This window comes from Hyposmocoma kahamanoa, unplaced genomic scaffold (assembly GCF_003589595.1).
Source record: "Hyposmocoma kahamanoa isolate Upper Pololo Valley unplaced genomic scaffold, ASM358959v1 64, whole genome shotgun sequence".
NCBI lineage: Eukaryota > Metazoa > Arthropoda > Insecta > Lepidoptera > Cosmopterigidae > Hyposmocoma > Hyposmocoma kahamanoa.
Window position 1 is genome coordinate 17,673,944 of NW_020653852.1, and position 25,226 is coordinate 17,699,169.

A 25,226-nucleotide genomic window follows, 5' to 3' on the forward strand; every position below is an offset into this window, starting at 1 on the left:
AAAAAATCCGTCGATCCGGTCGAATTCGAACCGACGTTTTCTAGCAAACCGTGGCAGACGCTATGGCAACTAAGCCACATAACGAACCAGCAGACCTCACGAATATTTCTATGTGCTTGTTTGTCGGATCTTTCTACCTGGTTTAGTTAGCGCCATCTATGAGAAATCTATGAAAAATCTATTACATTATTCAATTAAAATTAGTAGTTAGCTAAATATATCATTATAATGTATTATAATTTATTGTGTTATAATTTATTGTCGGTACCAACACACAGTTGGTACCGACGCGGTTGGGTTAGTCTCTTCCGCAACAGCGTAGTCCTTAAAGACAAAAGTCTTCGAGCACTGTGTATTGCCAGCGATGACCTACGGCTCTGAGACGTGGTCACTTACGACGGGTCTCATTAAAAAATTCAAAGTCATTTAACGACCTGCGGAGCGTGTAATGCTCAGTATTTCTTTATGTGGTCGAATCAGAAATGAGTAGATCCTTAGAAGAACGACAGTCACTGACAGCCCAATTTGAAGTGGCAGTCGGCAGGGCACATAGCTCGTGGAACTGACGGCCGTTGAGGCAGAAAGGTTCTCGAATGGAGATCACGAACCGGAAGTCTTCAGTGGGCCGGCCCCCTATTAGATGGACGGATGACCTGGTTAGGGTGACGGGTAACCGATGGTTACACATCACCGGCTAGTCTGGCAATCTTTGGGGGCAGGCTATGTTCAGCAGTGGACGTCTTCCGGCTTATATGATAATTAGTGGGTCAGCAAATAAAGCAGTTTACATTGTAATAGACCAGTTTTAGTAGCATGAACTCTTATTACAGTTTAGTATAGGTTCGTAACGACAAAAAAGCGGGATGGTGATATACACTTCATGTAGCGCTATTTCACAACCATTCATTTTAGGTCCTAAATTGAATCGTAATAAGTGTTCATGGTAAGGCCCCAGTAGAGCTTCTTCTGTGTTCCTCCAGGGAAGTACATCCACCTTACCTATTTCTGCCGCCAAGCAGTAGTGTCAGCATTACTGTGTTCCTGTTTTGAAGGGTAAATAAAGGTGCTGGTGAAATTACAGACACATGTTACTTGTCAACTTATGTCTCAGGGTGATGGGCGCAGTGGTAGTGTCCTTCAGATCTTTGCGATTTAAAAGTCTGAGTGACATGGTCACTGTTATGGACTGGCGTGTAGCTTACCGTCATACGCACGACTTGTTGGTCCCGTCTCTTGATGTTACATAAAAAAAAATAATAGACGGACGCTCCATTCACAAATACAGGCCGTAGGCCCTGTACTCTCGCCCTCCATCCGAAACAATTACTGTGAAATAAAAATAGAAAGACGCATGATGCTAATGAAGCTTCATACTTGACATTGTCTTTGAATTTGATCGAATGATAATAATTACTTATTTGACAGTAATTGTCTCGGACAGATGTCGGACGGAGAATGAGAGTAGACTCCGAGAGTTGATGTTTACAAGTTCGAAGAATATTCAAACGTTCGTAATAATCGAGTCTTTCCTTTCCAATTATTACTCTAGAACAGACAGGTCTTTGAAGGCTTTTAGATAGCCAATGAAAATTAGTAACACTATGTCTAGCCTTCTCTGACTCTAATGAACTGTAAATATCATTGTCATTGTCACTGACAAGCGTAAATCTTTGTATTGGTACTTTTTTATGATAAGAAGTGACGGGGCGTGCAAGTCGTGCGCCTGGTGCTAAACAGTGCCACTCAGAGCTTTAAGAGCGGTTACACATAGTGACTTTTAGCAGCGATGCAAACGCGATGCAAAAACTGTCACTGCGCCTGTCACCCTGAGACATAAGTTGACAAGTCTCATGTGCCTGCAATTTTACCATCCATCCATCCTTATTCCTCAAAACGATTGACGACAGAAATAGTAACCTATTAAGTAAGTGACAGTATTTCTCTAGACGAATTCTTTCACTTTGCTATTGAATAATTATAAATAATTGGAAATAATATGAATAGAATAATTGTAATAGTCTAAGGCAGTCCGTACAAAGTCGATTACAAAACTTTTTTAAACAAATGTTGTAATTCATTTACATAATTATACTAGTGGGATTTTCTAAAGTTCATCTTTAACAACACTATCTTTTGCCATTTCCTTGTATTTCTTTATCCAGTCGTCCCAGAACTTAACCCTGTCCTCGTGAAGTTTGGTCTTCATTTGCAGCTCTTCGTTGATTAGCAGACATTCTTTGTTTTCAGGCGTTGCTGGTTTCCATGTAAACTTATCACCGGGAGGTGTTGGGTTTCTGAAAAAAATGATTTTTTTTTGTTTTTTTTTAAATTGCTAGTTGACTTTACCGTATTAATTTACAACGTTTTCTTTTAACAGTGCTGTTTTTACATTAGTTTACATTTGTACGCCTCATCAACTGATAATGATGAAATGAAATGCGTTTATGCGTTAGAAAATTAAAGTGTTAACGTAAGTCGTTTCTTTTCAAGGAAAATATCTTCGCCCAAGGGTCGAACAGCCAACATCTCCTGATGATGCCTCGTAGGGAGGAGGTGCACATGTCGATTATATTTTAGGTGGTGGTTGTGACTTTAATTGCGTTTGTGTTATTTAATTTATTATTTTTTATTTAAAATTAACTGCATCACAAAATATTCAACATAAGCATTATTTACAAAATATTCAAAACACTATTTTGCTTGATTTAATTTTCACTATCGCAATCGCAAAGAAGCATGGTAATTTGCTTAGTTTTTTATTAGTACGGACTTCGGCAAAATAACCTGAATCTATAAATTTAAAGATATATTTTAAAAATCTTAATTACCCTGTTTTTGCAAAGTTTGTCCACATCCGCACCATATTGTCTAAAACCTGCATTTCTTCCGAGTCGTTTTGTTCCATAGCTTCCTTGTAGGCTTTCTTTATTTTCTTACATACAAATAAGTAGCAAAGATCGTCGCCTACAGTAGCTCCCCATGTGCCATCATAATTTCTAGCCTCCTTTAAAGCATCTATCTTTCTGTTATTCAATTCTCCACTAAAATCGAATGTATAATAAAATACGTCAGATTTAGATTCTTTGCTATACTTTCTTACTGCATAGTCTATGGGATAGAACGATAACACATCGCTCATATATGTAATATATTCTCCAGGCTTACTATTCTTTACATAGCCTTCGTCAAAATAGAAATCTTTGATATCTTTAACGGCACGGAAGTATATTTTGTCATTGACTGTAAAGTGAAAACCTGCTCTAATAGGTATCATTACTAAGAAATCTCTATCAGCGTATGTCAAGAATTGTGGTCTGACAAAGAAATTCTTGTTCGCTTCTAGAGCTTCTCTTGAAGTGTATCCAATCATAATTGGTACCTCAATATTAACTAGTCCTTCTTCTGGGAGCTTAGTGATTATCGCTTCAGGATGATCATGTTCTATCACTGGTCCAAATGGAATAATGCCTCTTTGAATGGCTCTAGCTTCATCAGCGTGGACAGCCATATGTTCACTGTCAAGTAATTTCTCAGCTGGCACATCAGCAAATCGTTTCAACATAAACGTGGTCGTAGTCGCATGTTCTTCCATTTGCTTGGAAAATTCAATAGCTCTTTCACGAGCTTTTCCTGTGAAATACAAAGAATTCCACACTGTGCCACTCTGCAGTATTGCTCCATGGTATAATCCTTTCGCTTTTGGAGAATGTAACAGTATCTCAACCAACACGGCTCCTTCTTGCTGACCCATAAGGGTTATTTTATTGGGATTGCCTCCAAAATTGTGTATGTTATCTTTAATCCATTTTAAAGCCAATATGACGTCTCTAAGTCCATTATTGCCTGGTAGTAGATCATCCTCCATTGATAGAAAGCCTAATGATGCTAATCTGTGGTTAACACTTACGATTATTACGCCTTCTTTCATAAAGAAATCTGGTCCAAATTCTTTTGATATGTTAGGCATGACTCTGAATTGTTCATTAATAAATAGAACTATTATTGGTAAATTGACATTCTGGCTGGTAGAAGGAATTTTAGGAGTATGTATACTGAGATGTAGACAGTCTTCAACTCCATAGAAACCGTATTCGCTCGTATCTCTTATGGCGAAGTTGAATTGTGCACATGGTTTCTTTTCCTTTTTGGCCGCTAGCACTCCTTCCCAGTTCTTGTGCGGTTTTGGGGGCTGAAACGAAAAACAAATTGACTTATAAAGTAAACTTTTATTACCATGTTGATCAGAGTATTTTGTGCCTTCTACAAGGACTTTCAGGTACACTGCAGATTGGTTAGCAACAGAAACGTTCCATGGAAGGACGAGTGGTTACACACGGCGGCTTTTAGTTGTTAATCGGTTGCTAATCGTCTACCTTTACACAAACAATACAATCGCGATGCAAACGCGATGCACGTTTTTCAATAATTAATTAATTTGTTTATATCACTTTTAAATTTACAATTAACAAAACAAAACAATGACTGTGCATAAACCTACACAGATTTTTCGCACATAGTGGCGCATTTGCATCGGTGTAGTCGCGCGTTCGAAAAATCTGTCCTATAAATGGCAAGTATCGTGATGCAATCACATGTTTCACAGACGCGCGTTAGTATCGTTACCAGAAGTCCCCGCGTGTAACCCATAGATATAATGGTGCAACCACTCCAACCTCTGTTTTATAAATTATAATAGCAATTGTTAAAAGGAATACCGTTACAATCTTTAGCGCTTGTTGCAAAGTTACCGTTCTTAGGTAAATTAGAAACTTGTAATTACAAGTTAACATATAGTACCTAAAAGTCTTACCATAAATCTCAAGTCTTCAACGGGTGGTTCACCATACGGTATTCCCAAGAAAGAATAATATTTCTCATCTTTCAAAATAGATTTAACTTCTATGCCTTCTACAACACCACTGTTCGTTTTAACTTGAACATTTGCACTAACTACATTTAATATGATTAGAAATATTGTATTAAAAACTATTGCCTTTATACCAGCCATGGCGATAGTGTTTTGTTTAATTTAAAAGCAAATCATAACACTGTAAATATATTTTCTTAAGAACTGACGTGTTCTCAGATAAGATTTATTTAATCTATCTGGGTTTTTAACAAGTTATCGAACATTAGTGATAATTTACTGTCAATTGTGAACTAATTGATAACTCGTTACTAGTGATTAATTTAGTTATTTGTAGGGTAAACCTTCAACTTAAGCGCGTTTGCGATTCGTATTCGTTGCGAATTCGAGACTATACAAATCTAGAAAACTCCGACCCACTTCGGATGTGACTTGTGCACTAGTCCGATTCAAATTCGTGTAAATATGAATATCGCTTGTACACCTAGAGATAAAATGATCCCTGTGACATTTCGGACCGCCATTTCTCGAATTCGGAACTAATACAAATCGGACGTAGAGCGCAAACGACACCAAGGGATGAGATGTACAAGTAGCATGTTTGGTGTTAAGCGACACACTTGTCCTTAGCAGTTGCAAGACAATGCAACTAATCAAAACTCTTTAAAACGTACTTTAAAAGTTTTAAATTGAAAAGATCTAAGTGACTCATGTGCCTGTAATTTCACCAGCACTCTTACCCTTGAAAACCGGAACGCAGTAATGCTCACATTACTGCTTGGTGGGAGAAATAGGTAAGGTGGCAAAAAAAAAAAATATATCACGTTCCCCATATCTTCGAAGAAACAAAAAATAGTAAATTAATTTATCAAGTATTGTATATTTTACAGGAAAAGAAAAAACAATATTACAGACATTGACTTACAAATAAACGGACGACGGGTCTAATACAAAAACCACGAAAAAAATGTCCCAAGTCAACCTATTCGAAATTTACATTGTAATGTCATCGCAGTATCGCGCTGTCAGTCGACCAAAGGAAGACTAAAGCGGAGTTTGGCGCTCTGTATACGATTTTAGCGCCTTACAAGTGCGGACACTTTTTAGCGCGGACCCGACGTCCATATAATTGTAAGTCAATGATTACAGAGGTTTATTTTTGAAAACAGAACTTTTAACAGAACTAGAAAAAATTTAAATAATAGACATCGCATCGCATATCGATTTTGTATTTTCAAAGGTAGCAGTGGCAGGTGAAAATTTTCCATAGCAAAGCCGAAGCAAAAAAATCCTAACAAAAACTATTTCCCGTCAAAAAGGAGCCTTGGCGACATTTAATACAACACTTATTAGCACACAAGATATTAATTCACTTAATTTTCAGTGTTTTAGTAATACGTGGAAAATTTTAGGCAAGCCGGCAGGAATCGAGTTATAAGAACGCCTCGCCACGGAAAGGTAGGTACAAAAACTTAATTTCGTAATTTTTTTACAATGGATGGGATTGACCATAGTATCTGGCCCTGTACTCTCGTTCTAAGGGCTCATTCAGAGTGCAGGCGCGGATGCGGCGGCGGGAGCGGGCCGCGCGGGTCTTGGCGTCCGCCCTTTCACAGTGCTTAAGCGGCTACGAGCGAGTAGATCGAAATCGCAAACAGACACTAGACGCTAGACTAATCACTGTGAAAGGTACAGCCGGATCGAGCCAATAGACCTCTACCCGCGCACTGGCGCCCGCGCTCGCCTCGAGACAGGCGCCGGCGCGCGCGGTCCCTCTGAATAAGGCTTTAGTCCGACATCCGTGCGAAACAATTACTGTGAAATAAGTAATACCCGACTATATTAAAAGACGAAGGATGCGTTTGAAGCTTCATTCTTGACATTGTCTTTTAATGTGGTTGGTATTATTTATTTGACTGCAATTATTTCGGAAACGAGAGTAAAACCGCCTGCGAAAGGCCTGAAACATTGGTCTGTTTGAAAAAGATATACGATTCAGATTTAAAAAAATAGTTTATGTTCCTATCTGTAACAATCGCGAAGACCTAAGAATTCGACATTGTCTCTTATCGTTATAATTAAATAAGCAACTTGCTACAAAAATTTGTGTCCTTTTTCTATGAACGATGAAATCTTGATCACAATTCATCGTTGACTCCGGTTGGTTTCAACTTCTTTTCCCATTTCTTGACAAATTCACTCCAAAACCGAAACTTGTCTCCACGTAGATCTTCTTTGACCTCCATGTTGCGTCCAATATGCAGGTACTGTTTAGTGTTGATGTTATAAGGTGGCCACTGTACGTCTGACGAATCTGGCGTCGGGTTACTGAAATAAAAAAACAATGTTTTGAAGTTATTGATGATGTGATGTAATATTGAGTTGTGGGGTGTAACGTTATTGTGTGACAAGACTCTGAGGGTAGTACAACAACGCGCTTAGGATGTTGTTGGCGTTACCGCGACTCAGACGGCTTTTATGCCATTCTGAGGAAGGGGGTAGCCTCACTTTGGCGACGTGTGCTTGGAAGCCTTAACAGCATTCTGACTGTTGTAGCGAACAAAGTAGACTGCCCCGTCCAGGCCCATTGGGTGCAGCTTCATGTGGCGGTTTACATTAAGTTCTTTATTTTGCATGCTCAACATTATTTTATTTGTTTTTTTTGACGATTGGTCATAAACGAAATTTCTTCGACCTTATTTATTTATTTATTTATTTTAGTTACAATGTTTATGTTATGCAATATTAGTTTTTAATGTATAAATTTTAATTTTAAATTTGTAATTGTATATGGATTTATTTGATCCGAAACAAATGATTTGGTTTGATATAGTTGTAAATAAGAAACTTAAAATATACCTTACTACTCGATATATGTCTTTACGAGTCTAATGCTGGGCGTAGAGTCTGCATAATATTAGGATTTAGCGTAATCAATATAATAAAACATAGCGATTGTAGTAAAATTCGAATGAAATAAAAACACCGTTCAGTCATCATCAGTAACCGAAAAGATATCGGGTGTCTCTAATGAGAGTAAAGTGTTTGGGATCAAAGAGCATCTTGTCAAACTACAAAAGCATTGTTAAAACCGAGGCCGGATTGTTCAAATATTTTGCTAAACTATGTCCGACTTGGAACAAACTTCGCTTACTTTGTTTGTTACTAAAAGTAGCTTGGTAACGAAAGTCTTAAGAACTTCTTTGAGAAGAATTATTTATAAAAATGCTAGATGCTAAATTGCAACTGAAAATGCGTATTTGTGAAAGTAGATAAGATGATGAGCAAACTTGAACTATAGATTGTCATCATTCACAACCTGACTTCACGCACTGCAGAGTGTAGGCCTTCCGTAGTTTGTGCCATCCACCCATCTCGCTAAGTATAGAATCTCTATAAAGTTACGCGCAAAATTTGTATGCTAAGATTAATGCAAGACCTTTGAAAAATACTCCGGGGTTTAAGAAACACACAAGTCGTCGGCTTTATTATTACTACAAATAATTATGTAACAGTCTAAGTATATCTTTATTTTATAACTAAAAGAAGGTGTAGAAATTATATTTTAAGCTTTAATTGCCCGATATTGCGTTTGAAGAGTAAAAAACGGATTTCGTCTAGAAACGGAGTTACGAATTTCCAAATGTAGCCGACGAAGTATACTACTGGTAGGGCTACCACCTTCCACACACATTCTAGAAAAATATTGCAGCAGTACGACTCTTTGTGAAATAATTCGTCTAGGGAACAACTACCACCATGCCTATTTCTGCCCCAAAGCAGTAATGTGAGCATTACTGCGTTCCGGTTTTGAAGGGTAAGGCTTACAACTCACGGAGCGGTTTTTAACCTCCGCTTCCGCTGTTGTTCCATGGAATGTAGATGTATGTAAAATTTTGTAACACACTTCATGGTTGCAAGCAACCATCGCAAACGAAAACGCAAGCGGTAGCCGCAATATTCGCGGGATACTAGTAAAACCGAGCGTTTCTGGTTCCATGGCGAAGTCTGGGACTTAACGGATGATCTTGATTGATCGTATATAACTGCGGGACTTTTCACCCGCTCGCGCCATGTGTGAGGGACAATTGATTTATTCCAATACGTGCGACACCGCAAATTTGAGATTATAGCTCTTCTGCCAAGTTTGCGTCTCCGTTCCGCAACTGCGGCGACTATATGATCGCACAAATCTGTGGTGTCGTGCGTATTGAAATAAATCACTTTTCCCGCAGCCATGGCGGCGGCGGGTGAAAATCGCTCCGTGAGTTCTTAGTATTAATGGTGCAATTACAGACACATGGAACTTGTCAACTGAAGTCTCGATCTGAGTGACGGGTGCAATGATAGTGCTCTCGGATCTGTACAACATAAAGCTCAGAGTGGCACTGCAATTGTTGTGGTTAGGCGTGACCCTTATTACTAGGTACTCGACTTGTTGGTCCCGTCACTTGGTGTCTGTAGCTATTGTTTCGGATGACGTATATTTGTTTTTTCTGTTTTAGGCATTTTACAGGTTTCATCAATGATCTTATATTGGTACATAAAAAAACAGGGTCCCATAGTCACGGCTGACTGAAAAAAAATGGTTTTATTTCTAATGAGTAGCAATCACAAAATCCAAAGAACTCGATGCACTCACCCATGTTTAGCGAAGTTCGTCCACATTTTGACCATTTTCCTTAACACCACTATTTCTTCAGACATCGTTTTGTTGTACCGTAAATAAGCATTCTTCAAACTGGGACATTTAAAAAGATAACACAGCTCATCACCTGTTGCCGCCCCCCATGTACCATCTTTTGTTTGTGCCAGTTTCAACAACTCGTTTTTATTCTCATTCAAATCGCTGTAATAATCAAAATGGTAGTAATAAATAGGTTTTGTTGATATATTCGCGTAAAATTGCACTGTGCGGTCTATGGATGAAGTCGTAAGATCGCTTGCATAGGTAATATACTCAGGAACACTGTTTATAGTAACTTTTCCATTTTTAAAGTAGAATTTTTTCAAATCATTGATCGCATCTTCGTAGGAATCATCAATCGGGTTAAATTTGAAATTAACACGCCACGGCATTAACAGTGTAAAATCTTTTTGCACAAAACTTAAGTATCTATGCTCTATTAGAAATTCTAGTGACATTTCTAGACCTTCTCTAGAGTTGAATCCAATCATAACAGGCAAGTCGATTTTCTGCGAGCTCTCGGGGTATCGCGTTACAAGACCTTCGCGTTCCACAATTGGGCCGAAAGGGAGCAGGCCTCTTTGTTGTTCCTTGTTATAATCCTTGGAAATAGAGTTCAATTGTTTCGCTAGCAAATCCCTGGGCGGAATTTCGTTTAGATATTTTACTAGAGTATTGCCATTGCCCGTACTACGATCTAGAATTTCCGCTAATTTGAAAGCGCGTTCTCTAGCGCCTTCCTGCAAATATATAGAGAATAAAGACGTGCCACTTTGTAAGATTGCTGAATGGAACAATTGCCTCGCTTCCGAATGTATGAGCAGATCGACCGCAGCCCCTCCTCCTTGAGCACCCATCAGAGTAATTTTATTCGGGTCTCCTCCAAAACGTTCGATATTGTTTCTTATCCATTGTAAGCCAGATACTATATCCTTTAATCCCCCGTTGCCTTGCAACGTCTCGTCCTCTGAAGATAGGAACCCGAACACAGCGAGGCGATGAGATATTGTAACAACGACGACGTCCTCTTCGAGAAAAAAGTCAGGAGCATAATCTTTTGTCTTATTATACGAGTTTTTGAAGTATTCGTTGTACAGAAAGACTATGACAGGGCGGTGGATGTTATCAAGGCCAGGGGTGAAGATATCCAAATAGAGACAGTCCTCTTGTCCATAAAGTCCCCTGGATCGTCCCCTCTTGATGTTCCAGTTGAATTGGATGCAAGGTACTTTCTCCTTTGTAGCTTCAAGTACTTCAGGCCAAGGGTCAAGGGCCTGCGGCGGCTGCGGACAATAAATTGGATTTGTTTTGAATTGTTTGAAGTGGTTTATTGGAACGATGTTTATCGAATTTTGTTAATGTTAGAGTTGAGTATGTGATGAATAATCTAAAGCAGTTATGCCGTAACCGCTTCATACTTTTTGAAAGTTCTACATCTAATCGGGAAAATATTAATTGGAAATTATTTATCTTTTTAATAATAATAATAATTCTTGATTTCTGATCATTAAAAATATCCATAGTTTGTTAGTACGAGAATTTAAAAACAAGGTTAATTTAGTACAATGCAGGCATTGACTTACAAATAAATGGACGACGGGTCTAATACAAAAACCACGAAAAAAATGTCCCAAGTCAACCTATTCGAAATTTAAATTGTAATGTCATCGCAGTATCGCGCTGTCAGTAGAACAAATGAAGACTAAAGCGGAGTTTGGAGCTCTGTATACGATTTTAGCGCCTTACAAGTGCGGACACTTTTTAGCGCCGACCCGACGTCCATATAATTGTAAGTCAATGAATGCAGGCTTAATTTATAACTACACTATAAATTTGGCTACGCCCTTAATTTGCTTTATTCAGAACTTTACAGTTAGTCAGTCAAAACTTCCCGCTATTGCACTTAGAATGCTGTTGGGACTTTGCCTCACGTTACTTAACAGCCAGACAATCTTTTTCCGTATTACGGCCTGGAAGCTGTCCGCGTGAGCTTCCGCATGGGCGAGGCACTGCTTCAGTTTCGCAGTCCCATCAGCACTCTAAATGCGTTGTTATATTGAACGTATAGGCACGTTTCTTACACCTCACCCACAGGCTGCTCGAGTAGAAATATTGGCTGTAGGCTTTAAACAGCGTTATTTTAACTTCGAGTGAGCATCGAGCAAACCTGCGGGCAACCATATTACTCCTTACTGATTGATCAAAAACTATTATGTAATTTTTAGAATTTCTAAAACTGATAACTTTTTCTTCGATGACAACAATATTTTTGTTATTTTTCTTTCTAAATGTATTTTTATGATACCAAGTGGCGGGGCTAACAAGTTGTGCGCCTGGTGCTAAGAGACACGCCTGTCCATAGCAGTTGCTGTGCCACTCAGAGTTTTAAAATCGCAAAGATCCGAGGGGCACTACCACTGCGCCCGTCACCCTGAGACATCAGTTGACAAGTCCCATGTACCTGCAATTTCACCAGCACTTTTACCCTTTCAAACAGGAACGCAGTAATGCTCACATTATTACCGCTTAGCGGCAGATATAGGTAGGCAGTACTTCCTTGAACGAACTCTTCTATAAGGAACTCTATAGCTACTAAGTTTGTATTTTAGGCATCTGAGAAAATAGATGTAAGGTAGCTTAAATTACGTGTCCGGAAGTATAAATAAAACAGATTAACTTACCAAAAACCTTAGCTCATTAACCGGCGGTTTGGCGTAAGGAATCCCCATAAAACCATAATAACTATCCCCATTCAACAACGTCTTAAAAATATTCCCTGCCACTTTACCATGTGTCGTTTCGACAACGTCACATAAAACTATATTATTAATTAATATAATATTTATAAAACAAAATTTTATTATATTATTCCACATTTTGTATTAATGTTTTAAAACATGTCAGTGTAAAAAATAAGTTGTATGACTAACTTATCATTAGTTACTATGCTACCGACTGAACGTTGTGGTTAATCAAGAGTTATAAATGTAATAAAGATTAATGATAATACTATTTTGCAATGACTCATTATTGGCTGTAGTTACGTTGTTTTTTATGTCATCAAGTGACGGGACGACATGACAAATTGTGTGCCTGGTGGTAAGCAACGTCTCTTCATAACAGTTGCAGTGCCACGAGCTTCAAGTCGCAAAGATCTGAGGGGCATTGCCACTACGTCGGAACCCTAGCACATAAGTTGACAAGACCCATGTGCCTGTAATTTCACCAGCACCCTTACCCTTCTACACCGGAACATGGTAATGCTCAGATTACTGCTTGGCGGTAGAAATTAGTAAGGTGGCAGTACTTCTTTGGACAAACTCTTTAACAAGGAGCTATCTATCTTTATATCTTTGTATTAATAATTATAAAAAACTAGTGGAATAATATTACTCCTAGTAATAAAATTCACATAAAAAATAATTGAATACCAATTCAATAAAAAATTAAATACAATGAATAGCGACATCTCTAGCCAGGGCTAGCTGTAAAGGTCACTAACGAGGTAATCTAACTTGGTGACGAAATCCTTAACATTTCTCATAGATTGCGCTACGGCTAAAAAGTTGTTGAAAAACCAAATACAAAGACACGACAACAAAAACACATAGAAAAATTCGTGAGGTCCGCTGGTTCGTGCCGTGGCTTAGTTGGTATAGCGTCTGGCACGGTATGCTAGAAGACGGCGTGGGTTCGAATAAGGCCGGATCAAAGGAATTTTTTTTCAGAGTTCGATCTTTGTATTAATAATTATAACAAACTAGTGGAGGAATTTAACATAAAAAATAATTGAATATCAATTCAATAAAAATTTTAATACATTCGTAACACGTTATTCGTGTTATGACACATTTAAAAATAACCAGAACGCTTAGAGGGTAACTAAAAATACCACAATACAAAATATGCGTCGTCACTCTCGCACTCACCATTGAACGCCATAACGCATTCTGAATATTAGCTGATGACGATATGACGAACAGGGTCTTTCTAAATATAGGCTTGAACAATAAGGGTAGATTTGCTGTAAACGCTTGACATCAAAGCTGCAATTTACCAACAAGTAGACATCACAGGGGAGAACATCTATCTCAATAGGTACTCAATGTTTCTCTAGAGCATAAGCTGCTTATGACAACTAAGGCAAATTTAAGCCAAAATAATGCTGTGCTTTTTAAAATGTACTTGTATGTAAATGAATCCCTTGAAATATTTTTTTACAATTTGGAACTGCAATCGATCTCTGCAGTCCAACGGTAACACCGTGGGCACCGTAGGAGGAGGTTCTAAATTGGTTTTGGTCTGGTTGGTCTGGGTAGTGTCCGAGCAGTATGGGTCAGGCGAGCCAACCCTTCCTTCTTTCCCGGCGCAGCTAAGGGAGTCGTTGTGGTGAATCTTCGGGATCCTACTACGTTCGCAACATCCTGGCCAAGACGGTAAGCCATAGGTTTAATTAATTCCACATAACGCCTGAGCCTCTCTGGACTCAAGGGTATGCATTTCCTCGAGTGTTAGGGTTCATTTCTTGGATAATAATAATAATAATAATAATAACGCACACATTCAACATAGCCCCGCACTAGGGAAACCCTGTGTCGCGGGTGCCATGGACACACACATAGACAACCACAAATTACACCCAAACTCACGAGAGAAATAAATGTAGGCCATACAAATATTTCTCCCGGCCCGGGAATCGAACCCGGGGACCTCTGCGTGGCAGTCCGGTATGGTAACCGTTCGGCCACGGAGGCAGTTTGGATAAACAAATTGGATGGAAGCAATTTGGATATCACTTTAATTGCTATGCACACCGAGCTAAATTGTTTATATCACTGAGATGGTACAGCATTTTGATTGGTTGATGAGTCGTGGAACTAGGGTTCTTCCCGCCTAAAAACGGCGAGAAAAAGAAGATTGGGACAAGTTGCACCGTTTTCGGATCCATTTTGTGTTAAGTAACGAAAAGTGTTAGTGATCAATAGTAAAAGAAATAAGTTGAATAAGTAATTTTTGTCAACGGAATTTCCTTACCTTTTTTTGCCCTTCGGACTTGCTGAGATAACAAGTTACTATACTAGTAAAAAAGATGGTACCTCAAAGTGAACTATGTGGCTCAGTGTACTCACAATACAGGGAATTTGTTGAAATCAGATTATTGCTGTGGTTCTGTGGTCTGGCCTAGTTTCTAAGAAAATACAGCTCTTGTTACTGTATATGCGATTGTATTTTACAGAATTGAACACAGAAAATCTATTCTGAAGAGGAAAATTCTCGACACATTGAATAATAAATAAAAAACAAAATCGTCCAGCTTTTTAAACAGTTGTGTATAAAAACATTCTATTTTTTCCATTGACTTACAATTATATGGACGTCGGGTCCGCGCTAAAAAGTGTCCGAACTTATAGGGCGTAAAATCGCATACAGAGCGTCATTCACGCTTTAGTCTTCGTTTGTTGGACTGACAGCGAAGCAAGCAAAATTAGACAGTACTGCGATGACATTACAATTTAAATTCAACGTTTTAGCTTTTTCATATTTCTTTATATGTCACTACGTTTAAATACGTTGACTTGGGACATTTTTTTCGTGGTTTTTGTATTACACCCGTCGTCCATTTATTTGTAAGTCAATGATTTTTTCACGTCTTTTGTTTTGGTGAAACTACAGGCCCATGTACCTGTAATTTCACCAAAACAAAAGACTTGTCAACGTATGTCTCAGGATGACGGGCGCAGGGGTAGTGCCCCTCAGACCTTTGCAATTTAATGCTCTGAGTGGCACTGTAACTGTTATGGACAGGCGTGTAAGTTATTACCATCAGGCGCACGAATTGTTCGTTCCATCACCTTTTTATAACATCAGTTATAGAAAATACTTTAATTTCAGAGTACTGTAATTCTTTATAGATTATAATATTTCGTCTCTAGCTTCATTTCTTATTAGGTACTTAAAGGAAAAGCATTAAAATTGTATTTTCAAAACATATTCATGCGCATTAGCATAGTTTACATTGACGTGGCCACATGGAAGCTAGCATCACATACGTCAAAATCTTCTAGTCACTACTGGAATACAGACGGAAGAGTTCTTGTTTACCTCTATTTTATTCGTCATTAGTTTGAAGTTAAAAGAAAATATTAGATTTTAATTTTAATAGTTTATAAAATTCAATCTTCATTGTACTTTCTATAGTTTACGAGAAAAAAAAATAATGCACTTTTTGTTAGGATACAAGGCGACAGTCATTTGTTTTTCAGTTCTTCTAGCAAATTCCAAGTGTGATAGTGAAGATGTGCCCAAGGAAGAGTCGATAGATGATTTGGTAATATTGAAATCGAACAGTACTACTGTTGTTGGAAGGAAATTGTTTACTGTGCTTGAGAATAAGCCTTACGCGGCATTCTGGAAGGTGCCTTATGCCGTACCTCCTTTGAATCATCTGAGATTTAAGGTCAGTATTTGACGTCTATCAAATCTTTATTTTGCTTGAGAAGCGACCAAAAGTGATTTCGTAGACAATGAGTGAATGATAATCGCCATTAGCCACGCCATTCATGTAAACGAGTGTCGATTGAAGCGAAAGCGAACTAAACTCATATTTAAGTTCAGTCATCAGTATGAAAAGGTCAGGAAATTAGTTTAATTTAGAGTTGTAATTTCGGCTCAATTTACGTAGCTGTGGAATGGAATGGAAGTGAATTTTTGTAACGAAATTGTATGTAGGCATAGTGAACCTTGTACCAAACATGTAAACTAGATACGATACGGTAGCTGCGGGAATTCCCGAGGCTGCGTGAGAATACTCGAGAAGACGCGCGAGCTGTTTTTGACTCGTATAGCTTGTACGTTACATAAATGGTATAAAGTTCGTTATGCTGTGGTAACAAAAATTATGCTAACAAAGCTTTAAATCGGTTCAGCGGCAATTTAAACTGATCTAGAACAGCTGCAAAGTTTCAGTAATTTCCTGTAAATTTACTCTAAGGCAAATAATCGTTTATTCCATTGGTAAATTTTTTTATACATTATATTTTAAGCTATTGCTCGTTCAATGTGCTGACTTTCCTGAGAAGAATGAACAAGAAACTCTAGGGATTGCTCTTTATGAAATATAATTTCAATCATATTTGTGTGGAAACTAGACTCATGTCGTCTTTCCATACATCTTTATCTAACACACAGTCTTCAATTTTGTAATATGACTTTTCAATTAAAATACTTTTAATGTAAGTTTATTTACTCTGTTTTCTTTTTACTGGTAATTGAAATGCATGTCGTTTAAGTTTATATACTGTGGTGGTATATAATAGTAACAGTAATTATTTTTTTTTGTAAATATACATAAACAGACTACACCATACGTTACAAAAACAATTCAATATTGTTCAACAAAATTAAACTATGATGAAAATTGACAACCATGCACGAGAAAATATTTCATATTTATATCATAGCTGCTTGGAACCTAATATTTGTTTGTATACTATATTATTTGTTCATATTACATTACATAATAAATAATAACAAATCAATACATGTTTAACAAAATTTGTTCAGTTCCTTCATAGCGTTAATAACCATTTAATTTGGGCGTCGATTAGATGGCCTATTTAGGGTTAAAATGAAATTTTTCCTCTTTTTTGCTGATAACGAGACGTTGTTCTAAAAAAGAATTTGAGTTTGCGTTTACTCGGATTGGCATGATTAGATGTGCGTTGATAAATAAAAATGCAAGGGTTCGTATAGTCACTACTAAGCAATAACTTTGAATGGAAAATTCCCTGCATGAAACTTGTATACTTGGTTCAGTATTAACTGGCGTGTTTCCACTGGAACGGAATCAATAGGTGTAATAAAGTAGACCCTCAAAAAACTATTGTATTTTTCAAGGAGGCGTTTCGGTGTTATCTTTTTTAATATTACGACGTAATGACTAGTAACCGATATATTTTGATACTTTCAAATATCAATTAAAATGTTGAGTTTGTTTGATTTTTAAGTTGCAGAGATAAAGTGTTACATTCCAATTCAAATATTTTATTTCAGATAAAAATCCATATAGTGTTATAAATAAAATAAATATATATATATATAATTTTGAAAGGACAACACAACTAAATGAGTGTGTGGAGCTCAATGCATCTACGCAGAAGTGGCGAGTCCCACCGATCTGTGAACACACACAAGATGCTGTTTGAGCCCCCGCGGTGGCGCCTTAGGGCAGATGCACACCTGTTCCTCACGATGGCTATGAAACCGTCTATCTGAGCAAAGGCATTATTTACAAATTGTAATACTACAATATTTCCTTTCCAGGAATCAAAATTACATCCATCATGGCTAGACGATTTCACATACGATTATAGCAGACCTCATAACGACACGTGCTCTTCAAAACTCACTGAAGACTGTTTATATCTTTCTATATATATGCCTATACAGGATAATAGAAAAGATTATTACTCTATCTTAGTTTGGATACATGAAGAATCAAATTTTCATGAACCTGATTTTTTAATAGACGAAGATGTTTTGGTCGTAGCAGTATCTTATAGAACTGGGATTCTTGGGTTTTTGAATACAGGTGATGACTATGCTCCAGGAAATATGGGAGCCAAAGACGTCCTTATGGCTCTTAAATGGATAAGGAACAATATTACGCTTTTCAATGGTGATGTCAATAAAGTTACGTTGGCAGGCTCCGGTAATGCTGCAACGATTGTAGCTGCTAGTCTACTGTCTTCGTCCGCAGAGGATTTGTTCAATAGGGTTATTGTACAGAGTGGAAGTGCATTATCGCCGGCTGATTTTGGGCAATACAGTTCCGAGTTACTCAATAAAATTTACTGGAGACTAAACGGGCCGTTTAATAAGTTGAACCGTTGGAGGTTGTACGAATTACTCGAAAACGTCTCGTTAAAAGATCTGCAAGACTTGTCTGAAGATTTATTCGATAGTACAGAAGTAAGGAATCGCCAAAGACTGATAAACTCATTCGCTCCATCAATAGAAATATCTCAAAAACAAGCGTTCATAAGTAAAGCTCCGATTGAAGTTTACAAACGAGGCATGGCGAACAACGACGTTGACGTAATGATCGGATATACAAGTTTGGAGGCCCTTCTCAAATTGAAGGGTTTTGTTAACAACAAAAAGCTCCTAAAGTATCTCAATTATAACTTCCAATACTTGTTGCCATTCGAGGGACCGCCAGACGAGTACGGAGATAAAAGATATAGGAAGATACAGAGGAAGATATTGGATTTTTATTTTGTTAATGGAACAATTGGAGATGGGAGTCTTCGCCGATATGCGAGATATGTTTCTGATCAAGTTATCTACCCATTGCTGCGACAGGCCAAACTTCACGCTTCGGCGTCTTGTAGCAATATTTACTTGTACCGGTTTGCTTTTAAAGGATCCTTGAACATTGGATGGGATTCCCTCCGTCTAAATTATTCGGGCGCCACGACTGGAGACGAAATCTGCTATCTATTCAAATGTAAATCAGTAAACGAGGTCTACAGAAGTGTTGAGGCGTCGAATGAAAGACAGTTCATTAAGAAAATTGCGAGGTTATGGGCGAATTTCGCTAAATGCGGGTACAATGCTCAAATACTTGTAATTTTTAAGTGACAGGAAAGGCTTATGTTCCTTTAAATAATTGTTTGTGTAAACGCTAGGTGAAGTGGAAAGTAGGTACCTTGCTTGTGATTCTATACGTTACGACGTTCACACCTAAAAATTAACTTATATAATCTCAGTACAGAGTACTAAAACAAACCGATCTCAAAAGTACGTGGAATTACGTCTATTTGCTTAAGTTTTATTGAAATATCCCCTAGTTCGCCATTATACGGGACTTGACACAGGAGATAATAAAAATCGGTTCTCACTACTCAAAATATATTGAGAGAGAAAAACGCCTTGAAATGGAGAATAGCAAAACCAACCATTAAATTAATTGTTCCTTAAGTAAAATTTAGGCGCTATTTATAAAAATGAATGTTCATGCGTGATCAGCCACCCTTAGAGGTGGATGATTTTCTTCAAAATGAAATGAGACCACTATGGAGGTACCCTCTTTCCAACAAAAACAGAATCATGAAAATCGGTTCACAAATACTGGAGTTATCGCGTAAAATATATACAAAAAAAAAATACGGCCGAGTTGAGAACCTCCTCATTTTTTTGAAGTCGCTTAAAAATTAGTTCAATTTTTTGCAAGAAATCTGATAAGTTAATTTTTAGTCATTGTAAAAAGATTTACAAGTTTATAACGGTCTTTCTTTTTTTATATAACATCAAGTGACGGGACGAACAAGTCGTGCGCCTGATGGAAAGCTACAAGCCTGTCCATAACAATGATCTGAGGGGCACTACCAGTGCGCCCGTCATTCTGAGACATAAGTTGACAAGTCCCATGTGCCTGTATTGTCACCAGCTGCCTTACCCTTCAAAACAGGAACACAGTAATGCTTACATTACTGCTTGGCTGCAGAAATAGGTAAGGTGGCAGTACTTACCTGGATGAACTCTTTCATAAGGAGCTCTACTGCTACTAACTTTCTGGATACAGTAGATAAAGTCGTCGTTATTACGAGTATAGGATACTCGAGCACAAGTCTTGTATTGTAGATATTAGCCGTTCTTTTGGAAAGGTTTATTTCCAAAAATAAACTACGTGTTTGTAATAAAGCTTTCAAGTTTTGATAAATGATGTTGTGTTTTCAGAAACCCAACACCGACAACAAACGATGACGTATTAGAGAATATTCACTGGGATCCATTGAAACCTGGCAAAAACCTTAAAGCTTTGAATATGGGCAAGAAAGTGAAGATGGTGAATGTACCTGAAGAAAAGAGAGTTAAGTTTTGGGATGAATTGAAGAATGAGTTCTTCCCTGACTCAAAGTGGCACGATGAACTGTGAAAATGTTTTTTTAGAGGGTAGGTTTTTTTTATTAAATCAGACCTGTTCAAGTTGCTTTTTGATTTTTTATGATACCAAGTGACATAAGACATAAGAGACATAAGTTGACAAGTCCCAAGAGTCTGTAATTTCATCAGCACCCTTACCCTTCAAGACAGGAAGGCAGTAATGCTCACATTACGGCTTGGCGGTAGAAATAGGTAAATAAATAAATAAAGTAATTGCCTTTGTAAGAAGCCTCCAGGAGTGAAATGCATTAGTTTTTGCTGCGCACCAAATGTGGTATAATCTCATGCTGGAACGTATTCAAAATAAATCCGTGAGATACCTGTGCTTGGGGTAAAACGGCGTTTATTCCTTCTACCCCCTTCTTCTTATCGTATCGATGGTATACACTATGTTGTTTACCATCACGGTGAACGATTTGCCAATCAGCGTAATATAGTAAAACAAAAACTCTATACTAAATTATAATTTTTTTTTTCTGCATAGTTGGATGACAAAAATCTGTGGTTTTTTGCTAGTAATCCCGATCTATAATGTTTTAAGTAGGTAAATATTGCACAATTATACATTTACAATAAGCAACCTCTAGGGTTTTTACTCATTCTTCTCAGGGGAATCTGTCTTGCGAATGAGAAGTAGAGTTTATATCGAGTTCTTAGGTTTTCGCGATTGTTACACATAGGAAATGAAACTATTTTTCCGGATTGAGTCACGGTTGAGTCAACCGTGACCATGGGACCTGTAAAGGGCCCGAAACGTCGGTTTGTTTGAAAAAACAAATATACGCGATTTAAATCCGGAAAAATAGTTTCATTTCCCAAGTAGAGTTTAATCAATGTGACGGTTTCAAGTGTAATTTGCTTACCAATTAAATAAAAATTTATTAATTTGATTTTGAGATTGCGTATGGTACTCGCCGGTTGTTGCCCAGGGAGCGCCAGACGTACAGGAAACAGGAAGTGCGCAGAAAATTAGTGTTAGCAGTGTTTTTGTTGAAAGTATTCAGAGATATTGTATACAATTTAATGCTACTGGGAGTAATTGGGTTTGTGCGTTCCTGATAGGTACGTGGGGCGCCGTCACCGTAACTGCTGGAGGTGCCGCGTAGGAAGACCAATCTCTTGACTGAATGTCCCTTAACGCCTCTTGACTGATTCGATATAGGTATATCTACGTTTCATTTGTAAATAATTTTCAGGGAACTCAATTTACGTTTTTTGTGATGAGAATTTCCTAGTTTTGGAAATTGGTTTATACGTATAAACCTACTGGGCAAAGAGAAAATTAAGGTCGAGAAACAATAGTTACGAAAACAGAATCCGTGGTATCTGCTTTTGTCTTATAATGTTCTTTGTGTCTCTCCGAGACACTCGCGGTAATGAACTAGTCATTAGCAGTTTTAGACACCAACATTTTGTTTGTTACTTTCTTGGGTTGATACCATAGGATCACGCAATCTTTTCCTCGGGGTACACATTGCTTTTCTTGACAACGCCATCTATTGGCTTTTGCGAGCTAAACGGATAACGTCAACTTGAAAGCGGCATCTGTTGATTCTTTTGCGAACTAACCTGACAGCTATCTTGTGAAATTATCACCATGGTAAAAAAATTGATTATATAGTAGTTGATGGCTGGAGTATACGCACAAATGTGATCGATCGGAAGATACCATGAGATTACTTTTGTGGTAATGTGGAGTAGAGTTATGATGCGTTTGTATATTTGTAAGTGCAGAGATCGACGTATATTGGTTGTTTCCTTCTATAAGTTTATATAGAATTGTGCTGCGAATGCTCTAGAGACATTGAGATGGAACGGACATTATTTCCGAGAGGGTATCCTCTGGCGATTGTAGGTTGAAAGGAGAAGGGTGACGGCCCATAAACGTTGAGAACTAATTTTAGTGAATATATTGCAAAATCAAAAAAATATATTAAATCTAACCATTGACTTACAAATAAATGGACGACGGGTCTAATACAAAAACCACGAAAAAAATGTCCCAAGTCAACCTATTTAAACGTAGTGACATGTAAAGGAATATGAAAAAGCTAAAACGTTGAATTTAAATTGTAATGTCATCGCAGTACTGTCTAATTTCGCTTGCTTCGCTGTCAGTCGAACAAACGAAGACTAAACCGTGAATGACGCTCTGTATACGATTTTAACACCCTATAAGTTCGGACACTTTTTAGCGCGGACCCGACGTCCATATAATTGTAAGCCAATGAATCTAACTAATGTTTTTCTACTTTCCTCTTTTTGACATAAGTACTATTTCTATGCTGCTTGGTCACTTTATACGTTCTTATTGAACAGTAGAGTACAAAAACTGTGGTAGGCTTTTGTTTATGCTTGAACATACTTTACTTTTGCGCTTGAGTATAATCAAAAGGCAATATTGACATGTTAGCCACTGATACCTAAAACTAAACTATGTTAAATTTTGTGATTATTATTCATACAAAGATTGTGAAGAAAATCTTACATAGGTTTCTCACAAGTGGCGCTACGGAAAAACTCCGTGTAAATCAAATAAGCAAAGATTTGGCTAGAGGCAAACGAAACCAGCCAATATTTCTTTGTGTTTGTGTGTTTGTTCGATCTTTTTTTAATATTTCCATAATAACAACTACACTAGTGGAGTATTTTCCCAAATAAAATTCAAGGTAGTAAAAATATCACGATATTCAATAAAATACAAATTGACTGTGTCTGTGGCTGAATGGTTACCATGCCTGACTGATCATGACTGATGGTCCCAGGTCCGATTCCCGGGCCGGGAAAAATATTTGTATGGCCTACATTTATTTATATCGTGAGTTTGGGTGTAATTTGTGTTTGTCTATGTGTGTGTCCATGGCAACGGCGACACTTGGTTTCCCTAGTACGGGGCTATGTTGAGTATGTGCGTTACAAAAAAAATGTATTATATAAATAAACATATTGAATGATAAAATTCTGAGAGTCCAAATGAAGCCTGGACTGGGGCAAATTCGACCGTTCTCCTTTGAAAACTGATCGAATGTGATATAGGATGTCTTTGAAGAATATTGCGAACAATGAAAAGTCGACTTGGTGTAATGATGTAAACTAGGGCTACTTCTCTTTCTTTAATACATATATGTACATATAAATGACGCACTCTGTTATCCCCATGGATATGATAGTCATCTTCTAATATGACTTTTGTTATATGGGCTGGTCTTTAGCTCCTTCAGCTTGGTGTAATTACAGACACATGGGACTTATTCATATATGTCTTAGGGTGACTTAGGACTTAGGGTCCCTCAGATCTTTGTGTGATTTATACTTTAAATGGACCTGCAATTTTAACACTAGACATACGACTTATTTGTCCCGTCACTTGATATTGTAAAAAAAATTAAAAGCTTAGACTGATGTAATATTAGGATCAAATATGGTATTATTAACACGAGTGCTCGAGAAAATGCTTTCTCAAGGGAAACAAAGAAGCACTTAAGTGTCTTTTAATTTCCCGATGTTTCGATAAAACAGATCGGGATATCTCGATATTTGATACTCAAGGTACTACTTAGGGACATTTTATTTTGCGAATAATTCATAATTCATAACACATTGATTTATAGAAACAAAGGTTGTATTGAAGTGTCTTCATAAAGTCACAAATTAATGTAGGGAGCAATGCCACGATGCTATAATAAGATTCCGTTTGATATTTAAAATGTTCTATTCACGAGGGTTAAAACTAAAGCGAAACTAAAACTTTATTCTAAAGATTATTATATATATTGTACAGCTTCTGTGTACTTTGATGACAAAAATCCATGGTATTGACCCTTTTCGCTCTTGAGACTAGACTAGACTAGAGAAGACTACTTGAGTCTCGATTTATGATGTTTGAAATAAATATTGTAAATAATAAACGTGCGGAAATGTCTGTATTTGCAAACAGCAACTTCTAGGCTTTCTTGCTTATTCTTCTCAGAGGAATCTGCCTTGCGAATAAGCAGTAGAGTTTAATCAACATGACGATTTCAAGTTTAATTTGCTTACTTTTCTTTAAATCAAGTGACGGGGCAAACAATTTGTGTTCCTGGTGGTAAACTGCACGCCTGTCCAGGATCTTTGTGATTTAAAGCTCTGAGTGGCACTGCAACTGTTATGGATAGACGTGTCGCTTACCATCAGGCGCACGGCTTGTTCATCCCGTCACTTGGTATTATCTCGTCACTAGGATCTCGTCATACAGCTCTCGTTGTGGACTGCTATTGATTGATTATATACAAGAAATGTCAAAAAATAAACAACGAAGGATTTAATAAAATTTGCATAAAAATGAGTCGTCTTTCATATCTTCGGAAAACAACATTATCCTTGATTTTTATTAAGCAAGTCAAATTTACGTGATGCCAATCGGAAGAAGCACTTGGAAGTCACTCAAAAAATTATTACATTTTTCCAATAATATTGAAACCAATCGGAAAATGTTTATTCCGATAATAAGAGCTTGTTGAGCAAAAAATCATATTTCCGCAACGCTAAGGGGGTCCGCACCCCCCGACTCAGCTGCTTTTGTTCCGTCATCGTCAATGGCCTAATCAAATTGGAGTGTTTTTGTACACATATCGAAAGTTATTCTTTGATAATTTTATCCTTATATTAATGCATTTAATTAATTTATGTGTTTATTGGCAAACTGTACTGCTTTTGATTAATCTAACGTAATGTTCAAGTGAAGCA

General features: G+C 37.5%; 3 protein-coding genes across 3 annotated transcripts; 1 reads left to right on the forward strand and 2 right to left on the reverse strand.

Moving 5' to 3' along the window:
- Positions 1 to 1,923: 1,923 nt before the first annotated feature.
- On the reverse strand, positions 1,924 to 5,008 carry LOC113230964 (esterase E4-like). The gene is made up of 3 exons (XM_026465079.1): positions 4,811 to 5,008; positions 2,829 to 4,189; positions 1,924 to 2,294 (listed from the first exon to the last, which is right to left on the reverse strand). Exons 1-3 carry the CDS (start codon positions 5,006 to 5,008, stop codon positions 2,105 to 2,107), a joined length of 1,749 nt encoding a protein of 582 aa, XP_026320864.1. The 3' UTR covers positions 1,924 to 2,104.
- Positions 5,009 to 6,932: 1,924 nt separating this feature from the next.
- On the reverse strand, positions 6,933 to 13,496 carry LOC113230924 (acetylcholinesterase-like). The gene is made up of 4 exons (XM_026465033.1): positions 13,484 to 13,496; positions 12,236 to 12,372; positions 9,510 to 10,837; positions 6,933 to 7,195 (listed from the first exon to the last, which is right to left on the reverse strand). Exons 1-4 carry the CDS (start codon positions 13,494 to 13,496, stop codon positions 7,006 to 7,008), a joined length of 1,668 nt encoding a protein of 555 aa, XP_026320818.1. The 3' UTR covers positions 6,933 to 7,005.
- Positions 13,497 to 18,041: 4,545 nt separating this feature from the next.
- Positions 18,042 to 20,497, forward strand: LOC113230925 (juvenile hormone esterase-like; the record flags this gene model as incomplete). Its single annotated transcript, XM_026465034.1, has 2 exons — positions 18,042 to 19,162; positions 20,295 to 20,497. Coding segments are annotated over 2 exons (1,320 nt in total), but the record flags the coding sequence as incomplete, so codon positions are not given.
- Between the last annotated feature and the right edge of the window lie 4,729 nt (positions 20,498 to 25,226).

What these genes read in the sequence shown, in the direction of transcription:
- LOC113230924 (XM_026465033.1), bottom strand. An exon ending in TTAATGAGCTAAGGTTTTTG is followed by an intron (nt 10,838 to 12,235) that starts GTAAGTTAATCT and finishes TATTGTCCGCAG; the next exon opens with CCGCCGCAGGCCCTTGACCC. An exon ending in ACGAACTTCGCTAAACATGG is followed by an intron (nt 7,196 to 9,509) that starts GTGAGTGCATCG and finishes TTTTTATTTCAG; the next exon opens with TAACCCGACGCCAGATTCGT.
- LOC113230964 (XM_026465079.1), bottom strand. Translation starts at nt 5,008, where the DNA reads ATGGCTGGTATAAAGGCAATAGTTTTTAATACAATATTTCTAATCATA. An exon ending in TTGAAGACTTGAGATTTATG is followed by an intron (nt 4,190 to 4,810) that starts GTAAGACTTTTA and finishes TTTTCGTTTCAG; the next exon opens with CCCCCAAAACCGCACAAGAA. An exon ending in ACAAACTTTGCAAAAACAGG is followed by an intron (nt 2,295 to 2,828) that starts GTAATTAAGATT and finishes CATTTTTTTCAG; the next exon opens with AAACCCAACACCTCCCGGTG.